This window comes from Taurulus bubalis (assembly GCF_910589615.1).
Source record: "Taurulus bubalis genome assembly, chromosome: 20".
NCBI lineage: Eukaryota > Metazoa > Chordata > Actinopteri > Perciformes > Cottidae > Taurulus > Taurulus bubalis.
Window position 1 is genome coordinate 11,921,689 of NC_136608.1, and position 12,252 is coordinate 11,933,940.

A 12,252-nucleotide genomic window follows, 5' to 3' on the forward strand; every position below is an offset into this window, starting at 1 on the left:
GTGTTTTCCTGGGGCTCAATGTGTATGCATAACATATACAGTGGTGTTCTTCCTCTTGCAGCAAGTGAGGAGTCAATCCTGGTGAGCAAAGCGGTAAACCTTAACATTGATGGCATCATCCTCAAACCCGCTGGTAAGGACACGCACACCGAAGTGTATTTACACATTTATGCTGCTCATTTCTCAAATTGTCTCTCTCGTTCTGCCACCTCTGTATAAACACATTCACACTTACAGCTTTATTTACACGCCTATATATCCAACCCTATAGTCTTAACCCAATATTGCCTTTTACTGTCTATCTTCTGACACACACACAGACACAGACACACACACACAAACCGCTATTCCTCATTTGTCTATTTCTCCCTCTGACACGTACACACAAACACACAAAAACCACAATATCAAATTGTCTGGCCTCCTGTGATCCCTGGCCAAGTTTGCATTTCCGAAGTTCAAGAAGTAAAGTTAAGTTGACACAGAGTTCCAACATGATCGAGGATGTCTGGCTTTTGTGTTTGATCCCAGTGGTCGGTGTGAAGCTGGACATCAGTGCCTGGATGGCGAGCTTCATCAACACCACACAGAAGATCAATGTGAGGGAATTATATCTGCATGACACATATGCACACAGACACACACTTGATCCAGAGTATGGATCAGACTTTTTATTACTTTTTCTGCTCTACTGTATTTTCAGTGCAATGATGAGATCTGTGGCTGTCAGCGTAATGATGTGGTGAGAGGTTTAATTGCATTTTGCAATTTCCCAGATATTATTTTTCGATAAGAGTCATGGGCATGCAACGTTGATTTAATCTCTGTGTGATTCCAGTATGTAGACTGTGTCATTCTGGATGATGGCGGCTTCCTGGTGATGTCGAACAGAGATGAATATATTGATCAGGTGGGCCTCTGCTTTTTATTCTCACTCACAAAACTAAACGCCAAACACTTTCAAAAAAGTTTGTTTTTTATAAAGGGTTAATAATGGTCACAAATGTCGGAATCAATGATTGATAAAGTCAACATTCAAATTTGAGTTTTTTTTGTTTTTTTTTTGCAACAACTAACCATGAACTTTCAGGCTAATCTTCATCTTTACAGACTCAAATGCATACACAGCAAGCTTACAATTGTTCTAACCTGACCCTATGCTAAATGCTAATAGCGGGGCCCTGTTGTTGTCTGAGTAAATGTTTTTTCATGCGGCCTCGGCTCCTTCTTAATCAGGCCTGGGTGTGCGCTGGATAAATCAGTGGCCCTCTGAAGTTTGGCAGCAGCACTTAAACCCAGGCAGGGACCTGAGGCCTTGTTTGGAGAGGGCTGTGTGCCCTCAATCATATTTCCTACAGGAGCAGGAGTTTCTCTCTCTGTAAGCTTCCCGCTTTCTCTCCCACTTTATGTCCTTCGTTCCTTTTCTTTCTCCTAAACCCTCGGGGAGTCTGCAGCCAACAGGGCTGTGACTGTTAATTCATTTTTTGTTTTACTGCACAGGGAAAGGAGAGAAGGCTCCCTTTACCTTATAGATTGGAAGATTTATACATCCTTTGGCTTGTTAGACTAAAATGGATTGGATATGTGGAGGACTGCTTGTTAACGGTGACCTTACAAAGTGGAAGGAAGAGGATAGTTTGCATTTCCTCGCGCACACACATGCACACCTTTCAACACACACACCCACACCCACACACACACAAATAGATGCGTACTGCTTACTGTACAAACTCCCTCCTGGACACAAGTACTTAAACACTCCTGTGCACGCGGTCATGTCACACCTGCCGTGACAAACTACTTCCTCTGAGAGGAAATTTATGGCTGCCTGGTGGATTGTGTTAATCAGATTATACTGAAGTCCATCATCCTGGTTTGTGATTTACTGAGTTGGTGCACGTGTCTGTTAATTCACTGTGAACATTGTCTACACATCCTTAATTGTTTTTGTGCATGTGTTTTACATAGATTTAACACTCGTGGGTTGAACATATTAAAGTGGTTAAGTACTCTGTAAATGTAAATTATTGAGGAAACCCTCAGGCATTAACATTAGCATTTTAAAAAGAAAATTCCCATACAGAGGGTTCAAAGGTTTCTTTGACCTTTATTATTTAAACAATTTCCGCTATGAAATTGTGAAGTTAGTTCCACAGTAGTAGTCTGGAGTACATATATATCTGTTCATGAAGTCTGGTATCTTTATCTGTGTCTGCTTGACTGTATTAAGGAATAAGATATGCAGTATATTGTTACTTTTTACTTTTTATTTTAACATAAGAATCTCTTCTTGAAGGAATATTTTTACATTTTGAGAAACACACTTATTCGCTTTTGTGCTACAAAGTTAGATACCTCTCTCATGTTGCTATAGAAAATATGAATCCCTCCCAACAGCCCGACATAATAATGACAGAATTCCTCAGGTCATGTGTCCGAACTTAATTCTTAGATATGTATTATTGTAGGTGGTGCTGTACTTACATGCAGCATACTCCTAAACAGATTTGTGAATAATCAACTCACAACAAAAATCTGGAAATATGTTAACAATGAACGAAAAAAGGGGGCAATACGTGACCCAGCAGTCAACAAAAATAAAGGCATGTATATGTGCAGTAAATGAAGGTGCTTATATTTATATAAACACCGTAAACGTTTTGATTGTCCTTAGATTGGACGTTTCTTTGGTGGGATCGACCCGATCCTCATGGTGAACCTGGTCAACTCGTCCCTGTTCACCTTTAAGAAGACTTTCGACTACCAGTCGCTCTGTGACCCTGAGAAAGAGAGCAAGGCGGCTGCAGGCCTGCGATCCGTCTACGTGGTGAGTTACGAAAGCCAGAGACCATTCACACACACACACACACACACACACACACACACACACACACAGAAAGCCACCCACGTGTGCACGCCCACACTTGCATGTTCACACATTTTGATAGCCACACATTTACATTTACTCATTTACCATACAACATATGTACACATACAGCCATTTGTAACCATACCTGCCAGCTTACACACTTCCAAATGATCGCACACACACACACACACACACACACACACACACGCACAAATCTCCAGGGAGCCATGAATCTGGATAGAGCCGATGAGAAGGGAAGCAGAGGGTATGGTGAAAGCGTTAGAGTGGGAGTTTGCAGGACCAGGAACAGGATTAGGTGGTCTAGCGTGCTTGGCTAACACACCAAGTGATGTAGAAAGAGGAACTGGTTTTCATCACTTACAAAACGTACAACTTGCATTGAAAGGAAATGCAAACTGTCTGCAGACGTGAGTGGTGAATTTCTCTTAGATGCTGACAGGCCATTCCAGATAGTGGTAATAAGATGACACCTAAGAGGAGAGTAAAGGATTCATAGGTATTTGCAGGTGCAAAAATGACCCTCGCTAACAAGTGAAACCACATGATTTCCCAACTTGGAACACAAATGTGCACAACACGCTAATGTGACCAACGTAAGATGAAAGTTGCAGTTATTATCTGATCAAAGACTGCGTCAGCAGCTGGTGATGCCTCTATCAGGATTAGTTAGAACTCCTTGATGACTCAACATGCCATTACCTTTCAAGAGAAAGGATGCAACACTCATTCACCAAAACAAGGCCCTTGCATGCTAACCATAATCAAAGCAGCATGGTGGGCCTCTTATTCAAAGCGTGTGCTACTTTGTTTTCTCACTAGCTCTTTGTTTACATATTTATGCTTGCATCTGTTGAGGGGGATTGTGTTCTAATTTCCTCCAAGCGGGAAGAAGATGAAATGTCTGTCTGGCCTTTTCGTCTTTGTGCCTGGCAAAACCGGACAGTCTTCTGCCACTGTAAACACAAACAGGATGTTCAGATTGGCTCAACCAGTTTAAAATGTTTTTAAATGTCTTTCTCTGATATTAATCCTCGTTTTCTGTCCCCCTCAGCCCACAATTGCAGATATCTTGAATGTAGGATGGTTTGCAACAGCTGCAGCCTGGTGAGTCTGAACTTTTTCTATATGGTTGGCATTAGTGTCAGTCCATTCTTTTTCCAAATGATTGATTTGAAAAAATGTATACTATAAAAGCCAGTATTTAACTCAGATCCTAATGGAAAGCAGGCAAGGATTTGTTTCTCCAAATGGACATATAGCATCTGTTTAATAGCTGAATTGTTCCCAGGACAGTCAGCATACCACAAAATCTTCCATTGATTTATTGTTGAATTAGCATTTACACAGATGATTTATTGTGGATTACGTTCCAATGAATCCAGACATTTTTCATCCCTGCGTTTGTTGGTCTTAGGTCAATACTGCAACAGTTACTGGTCAGCATCACATTTCCCAATTTCCTGGACGCAGGTGAGTTCCTATCAATTTGACACAGAGAAAATAATTGAGCTTTGAGGTTATTTTTGAGCAAATGGTCTCATTATGAAAATGAAGTGGGTGTTAACGTTTACTTTTGACAAGGCCTTAAAAGATATTTAACACATTATTTTCAAACTGTTTCTTCAACTTGAATTCTGGTGAAATTCTCAACATATGCCAAAAATATGTAGCTGAGTTGATAATAACATTATTCATCATAAAAGTTGAAAACTCATTTTTCTTCAGAGCAGTTTGAGTGTGCAACATGTTTTATGTGTACAATATGTTTATTGGTTTGTCCATCAGTTTGTTTGTGTTATTTTTCCATTGCACTTTTGGGATTTATGGATTTACAGTATGTGATTTCTAAGCACCACAGAGTCCCAAGAGCCCACCAAAGAGAAACCCAGAGTACCTGGGTGTACAGTAGGAGTCAGACAGACAGCTCCAACCTAATGCATTCTACATGTGCAATTAAATTGCATGGATACGTCAGTCAAAAAATGCATACTTTTTTTCAGATTGGCATTCTGCACCACTACTGGTTCTAACAAAGGGAGATCATTAAGGCTGCACTCGTAAATGTTTTTATATAGACTATGGATGAAAAGTCTGTGTATCATCGTTAGTTCCCTTCAGCTCCATGGAGTGTTTTAGTGTCTTTCAGTTTATTGTTTTGGTTTTACGGCCAATTATCATTCAACGATAGCACACTTTAATGTTTTTTATGTGTCAGAGTGAAGACACTGCTTTTCATGAATAAACATGAATGTGTTTGTGTGTACTTCCACAGCCGAGATGGATGAGGAAATGTCAGATGCCATGCACAAAGAAGTCTGCATCACAGAGCAAACTCAATATTACTTTGATACCAACAACCAGTCTTTCAGAGGCACAATTGACTGTGAAAACTGCACCAGGTAAAATATGTATATACACACTGAGATTATCGGTCCAAACACACTCCCTGCCCTGATACGTTTGCATCCATGAGACACAAATGAAGTCCCGAGAGGTGGCACTAAGAGAGGGCTGTAAAAAGTCACATGCCATGAAGGTGAAGTCAAGTCACCAGTATGGACCACCTTCTTGGCATATTCCCCCGTGTGACTGTGCACACGTGTGTGTACGTACACCATTTTTAAGGCCCCCTTGTGCCGGCTAATGGAGTGCCTGCCCGCATGCCGCGCAGCGTTCCTGCACATTAGCCGCACATACGTTTCTCTTTAACGACCACCATAAAAAAAAAGCAGAGAAAATCATTTGTGCACCAGCGACATGTGGGTTTCAGTAAAGGTCCTGGAGGACAGCAGGGTGGCACTGAAGGTCTGTGTCCCCTTAGCAAGGAAAGCAGTTTGGAGAAGTTTGCACTTTTCATTGTGGTAAAGATTACAAGGTTTCTGGAGTGTTGCTCAGTCCAAATGAGTTACTTCCTTTCATTACTTTCTGGTTAAATATTGCACAGCTGAACTTTATCTCCATATTTCCTGGACTCACACCCATGTGTCTACGACCTCCCTCGTGTCTCTTGTGTGTCTGCTCCTCTCTAGGCTCTACCATGCTGAAAAGCTGCCCAAGACGAACCTGGTCTTCATCATCGCTGATGCAAAACTCACCTGCTCGTCCTGTGACACCAAGCCGTTAATACAGGATGAACAGCAGTGTATCCTTTTACCCAACGCAGCCATTACCTGGCAGAGAACATGTACATTTGATTCAGTGAACAGATGCTTCAAGAAGATCGTGTTTTAGACAAGATAACCAACGAGAGACGCTGATCATCCGTAATTCTTTCCACTGACTATACCCCTCATCGGCATCAGCTAGATCCCGCAGTCGTAACAATGAGTGAATATTTCCCCCAATAATTGACATTTCAAATTTGGCCCTGAACAACAGATGCGTCTGCGCTGTGTTCCTCCCCGCTGTGTCTGTAAAGCAGATGCTGGATAGCTTACACACAAATCTAGTATGCTCTCTCAAACACACAGGGCTGTGGTCAATTATAGATTAGGACTCCTTGGAAAACACAATGTTCGGAAATAACAGCAACATCACTGATGTATTGAGTAATGGGCTTTAGTTTAGAGTTTTAGAGTTCCAAAAGGAGACAAATCACTTTTATTTGACCCGTTTGATCTGGACAGTAGTATGATAATTCCTTGTGATTTCAGACTTTAATCAAAATGTTATGTAAGATCATTTTTGCATTGGGTAATCAGATTGTCAACTGAAAAAAAGGACTGTTGGTGCTTTTACTAATTCAGAATCTCTTGGACACGTTGTTATGTTCCTGAAGTCACTCATCCAGCTGATGGTCCTGATCCCTGTGAAATGGCTCAGAACCCTCGGTACAGGAAAGGGCCCGCAGTCTGTTTTGATAACAACGAACACGTAAGTTGCTTTTCATCCGACACGGACCGCTTCTGGTCGGGAACAATTTGAACTGCACAATTCCATTGCAAAGGGTGCTCTGTGTCGGGTTTCAAGCTGCTAAACTGTGAGGCCATTGCTGCTTTATTAGTCTCTCTAGAATTGAAGAAGTTTTGCAGAAAATCTAGCCTGAAATGGGAAAAGCCTTTCAAATTACAGCGTGTGCCTCGAGGCTACTGTTTCTGGGTTTCACTGCTAAAATCATTTGAGTTTGTCGCCAAGAAAAATCTAGGTTTGGACAGAGCTTCAGCCAGAACTTCTAGGACTGACAGAACAATGAAAGACCTTCAAGCTCGGTGGAACTGCAGAGTCGGTTGATAATTCTTTATGGTTCCTCCCTTCAATCGACCCCTTTTACATTGTAGATAGTGATTTGATCCATTATTGATGAGAACATATTGATTAGAACAGCTTTAAACTGAGAATATTTAGACTAACAAAAGATGGCCAACCATAAGTTCAACAAATAAATCAAACTTTAATTGGCCAGACTAATAAATCAGGACAAACTATTGGAAATAAGCCAATGGAAAGAAATATAGTGCACTAAATTATGAACAAATGTTATCATTACATTCAATCTTTAATCAAGGTAATACATATTATGATTAGTTTATAACTTCCAACCATACCCCCAAAGTTACTGCGTATTACATTTATACACCAGATGATATATTAGGGACCAGTAAAAAAAGGACGGAAGGATTTCCGCCAGTCTTTAAAAAAAAAGAGTTTTAGCTCTGAATCTCATTGGCCCGGATCCCAAAGTCCTTAAGCTGCACTCCTGATATGGAAACAATATTTCAGGGAAGAAATGCTACCCATGGCACCTTTCCATCACTAATATCTTCACATGGTGCATGTTATTAATTCTTTTGTTGTGTTGCAATCCCTCTCAAGCTATATGTGTGCAGATTTCCCACGCAAAGACTAACAGTTGATTGTTGCATCGACTTTGAATAACTAAGCCAAACAAACATGTTCATAAGCAGCACAGCATCTCTGTTTGTTTTCACTCTATAGTCCTTTTCCAGGGTCAAAATGTCTCAGCTTTATGAATGAACTCTTATGCCTGCACTGTCGTACTCACTCACATACACACTAAAACATCCACTCTCACACTCTTGTCTCACACTTTTGTCTCGCGAGTGAATGCATATGTCTCGTACTACTATTGTCTAAACTAAGTTTCATGCCTTCTCTGCTCATGTTCGCTTTCTAACTTCTTGCTAACTATGTGGATCTTTTGCTGCATGACTCTCTTTCTTTCTCTCTGTTCTCTCTGTTTCCTGCTCTGTGATTGGCTGTTGATGGTTAGGATGAGGCCATGTGCCGAAGGAGCGCAGGCTCCCCATTGGCTTCCTCTCTGCTCATGTTACTGCTGCCACTGTTCATGTGCTGTCTCGGGTCAGTCCCATACCGCTAACTTTCTCTTTCATTATTATTTTGTATCCTTATCCGACATTCAATCTCACTTTCCTTGGGCTCTTAACTTTGACACTCTTTCTACTGGTGTTTCTATTCTCTGTTTGTTTTCCTCACCTTATCTCTTCTCCTCTTTTTACATCTATGACTCTTTCTGCTTTGTTCCACGTCCGTGTGTCTTTTTCCATTGTTTTCCAACCCTTATCTTGCTCACCTGTCACTCTCACTTATGTTCTACCACCATATGTCTTCACCTCCCCCCAACTTACCGCCCAGTCTGTTTCTGTCTCTCGCCAACATTTTCTCCATCTCACCTGACTTTGAACTTTAAGCCACGCTCTTTGTATCTTTCCCCATCTATCATTGTCAGTCTCAGGCAATAAACTCCTATGTCTATATCTGTTGACATCTGATTGCTGATGTAGCCAGACGCTAGCTAAAACAGGCCACTCACTTCTCGTTTGCATCGAGACGTTTGTGCGTTTCCTTTAATGATCCTCAGCTCTTTTCCTCTCCAAAAACATATCAAGGGAAGACATTCTTTCCCTTGTACCTCACCAGATGCTAAAGCTACAGAGTGGGAGTATCCGATCAGTATTGGTCAGACATGATGACTCAAAGTTTTCCAGTGAAGTTTAGAAGAGACATTTCAAAGCTTTTTTATTTTATTTTATGACCTCTTGTTTGAGCCCTGCATTGACTGTTGACCGTTTACAAAGCTTCAAATTATAATCCAAGTAAGTTTTAAAACAATGGGTCCTTGATTTCAGACAGAGGTAGATACAAACCATCTTCAGCCGACAAAATCAATAATCACCAGAAGAAATGACAACTGGCACTGGCAGACTTTCAGAACTTCAGCTAACCTTTGAAAACCTGCAAAATGATTTTAAGTACATGGTAAATAGATTGTACTTGTATAGCGCTTTTCTAGTCTTCCGACCATTCAAAGCGCTTAATTAAACACTACTTCATTCACCCATTCACACCCATTCATTCACTGATGGCAGGGGCTTAGGTGCCACCTGCCCATCAGGAGTAACTAACATTCATACACATTCATACACCGTAGGCACAGCTACAGGAGCAACACTTAGCGGCTACATTAATGAAGTAAGAGTTGCATGTCCAAGAGAAATAAATCAACATCCTCAATAGTCAATAATCCAGTGCATGAAATAACAAATAAAACATTGTATTGTCTTGTCTTGCAATTAGTTCAAACAGGGTTTTAAGTATATTCAATTCAATTCAGTTTATTTTATATAGCCCAACATCACAAATACAAGTTTGCCTCAGAGGGCTTTACAATCTGTACACATAACATCCCATAACATCGGATCAGGAAAAAATCCCCCAATAAAGATAGTAAAAACCCTTTTACCGGGAAAAAAAGGGGAAGAAACCTGAGGGAGAGCAACAGAGGAGGATCCCTCTCCCCGGATGGACAGAAGCAATACATGTCATGTGAAAAGAATGAATAACGTACCAGAGTTACAGCACATTCAATGAATATGACAGCTAGTCATAAATAGAGCTAATTTGGATTCAACCTTTAACCCCATCAATCTATTGTAACGGATGTTTTGGTATTTTGAAAGAAAAAGGAAAAAAGACACTACAATCCAAATGTATTAAATGCAGAGTATCGATCGTATTGCAGCTCCATGCACACCACTGTATGCGGTTGCTAAATTAAGACGATCTGCATTCGAGGGAAGGGGTTTTCGTGAAATTGTAAACTCTTCAGTGTGTTGTCTTTAAAAATCCGTAACTTCACTTCTTTTCATTTCCACTCGGCTCCAGGAGGAGGACCCTGACTGTGGCGGGGCGTCCAGCCTGAGCCCCTCACTTTGGCTGACGGTGACCCTTCAGCTGGTTCTGCTCTGGGTTTTGACTGGCTCCAGACCCCATACCATCCCGTCATGACCTCTGAAAAAATCCTCATCACACCCTCTCTCTCTCTCCTCTCTCTCCCTCTGATATCTCCAAAATGGCAACCAGCATGCAACGCTGCCACCAAAATGACAAACACCCGAAGAGAAGAACTTGTAACAAACACACAAAAACCTGTGAGCCCCACATCTTGTCAGTTCCTCCTTTTGATACCTTCATTTTTAGGGGTTTCTCCAAGTGATTTCACCAGGTGCAGTGTTGAAAGAAATGTTAATTGGAAGATATAACTTTGAAAGACAAGAAAGACCTCAACCGTCGCTACCGATCATGTCTTCAATTGTCCCCGCCAGCTGAGATTAGAGGAACCCGAGATTCATATTGATTGGCGACTTCTGAACTTTCTCTGGATTAATGTCATTGACGATATCAATCGGACTGCCTTATATTATCAGAGGGTTTTAAATCACGATTCGGGAGGGAGGGTCTGGCTGTTTATTAAAGATGTTGAGCAGTTCAGGATCAGCGCTGCCTTTTGCAAGCGTGTAATTTATTTTGAATCCATTTGCAGTGACTAGTTATTAGGTATTTATTGTTTGTGATCGAGAATTTGGCCAAGTTGCAGTAAGAGATGCCAAATTTTTACATCACAACCTTGTGCCCTTAATTTACCTCCATTGGGTTGCTGAAAATAATAATTGTCTTTTTTTTTTTTATTGCACTACGCAGAACATTTTCACAGTGTCCCCGACGGGTTTCAAAAGATGCATCGTCTTTACTTTCTCCTCATTGTTCTTTCATGTAGATACTGTATTCGCCGAGTGGATATCATTGTTCATTGTTATGTTCATGCACAGAATCCAACCCTTCAACTGCCACGGGGCCTGCTTCTAAGTGTACGGATTTTAACGTTGTAGCTGAGCATCTCGTCATCAGCCCCTGATCGAGAGTAGTAAATTATATGGATTTGCCGCCTTGGTGGCGTTCGATTTCTCCAATGAAAGCTTTGTTGCCATAGTGCGCATTAATCAATCAGGGTGAGCCTGGCTGGTGTCCTATGCATGCTCAGTGAACAACATCTCTAGTGCCATGTGGACTGTGTGACCTCAGCTTTGTCGACTGTGGCTACTGAGTGGAGAGACGTGTGGTTTTTATTTGTTTTACTATTTATTTAAATGAAGCGTCAGGACAGCATAATACTTTTTCTTTTATTCCCACCACTAAATAAGATGAATGAAGGGGATGTGAGAGTTTGTATTTGACATTTTGGTCAACAAAAAAAAGGAAAAAAATATGTTTGTATTCACTGCTGTCACTTTTTAAATCAAATGACTACTATCTGCACTGCAATTCAACGTGTAGCTGTTATTTTGTTTTTACAGTTTGATCCTTCCTGGAGAACAACCTTTATCTCTATGTAGTAGTGAGGTTTCCTCCTGCAACGTATTATACTGTGGTATGACATCACCCCAGAGAAATCACTGCAGTCAGTCCATGCTTGTGATCGTCTTTACTGCTGTATTTTATTTTGTTTTCTCCAATATAAGTTAATTGTGTTTCATTATGTGTGCCTTGCTTTTCATTGGTTACATATATAAAACATACAGTGCGAAATTACAGAATTACAAAATAAATCTGCCAAAATAATCAAAGCAAATCATTTCACAGGAACAAATCAGGACACAAAGCAGCTAAACACCAATTCAGTACCGACTACATCAAAGGGGAAATGAAATGAGAAAACAACTTGCAATATGTAGAAAATTACACACATTTTTGTTTTTATGAATCCACGAAATATTGATCATTAAAATAGGCAGGAAATAATATATCAGGCAGATGTGATTGTTGTAGACAACATGCTTTAAATTCAGACTATAAAAATGTAATTTTTAGTTGAACCAGCTGCACTTTTTGTTTGGCGCTCGTGTCAATGAGTAATCCCACTATTCAATTGTTGTGTAGGTGTCTGTTGGTTCCAGGTAAGAATTGACACATTGATCACAGGTTGCAACTGTAAACTTGTACACCTTTTTAGTGATATCAGAGACGTTAGGATACACTCCGTGGTTGCACTACTAGTAACCCCAAATCATAAAATGTCCCGGTTCACTGTGAAACAATTTCAATGT

The 12,252-nt window shown here is 40.6% G+C and overlaps 1 protein-coding gene across 1 annotated transcript in view; it reads left to right on the forward strand.

Annotated features, from left to right (window-relative positions):
• The window catches only part of cacna2d1a (calcium channel, voltage-dependent, alpha 2/delta subunit 1a), a gene marked incomplete at its 5' end in the record, with an annotated part of 79,766 nt that extends 68,085 nt beyond the window's left edge, over positions 1–11,681 (forward strand). The window contains 12 exons of the mRNA XM_079235948.1: positions 62–133; positions 532–599; positions 704–742; positions 839–910; positions 2,675–2,827; positions 3,942–3,994; positions 4,305–4,360; positions 5,163–5,289; positions 5,920–6,032; positions 6,681–6,763; positions 8,121–8,209; positions 10,034–11,681. Of these exons, the coding sequence (XP_079092074.1) occupies positions 62–133; positions 532–599; positions 704–742; positions 839–910; positions 2,675–2,827; positions 3,942–3,994; positions 4,305–4,360; positions 5,163–5,289; positions 5,920–6,032; positions 6,681–6,763; positions 8,121–8,209; positions 10,034–10,070 (962 nt within the window). The 3' untranslated portion in view covers positions 10,071–11,681. The remainder of the gene's footprint in view (positions 1–61; positions 134–531; positions 600–703; positions 743–838; positions 911–2,674; positions 2,828–3,941; positions 3,995–4,304; positions 4,361–5,162; positions 5,290–5,919; positions 6,033–6,680; positions 6,764–8,120; positions 8,210–10,033) is intronic.
• Between the last annotated feature and the right edge of the window lie 571 nt (positions 11,682–12,252).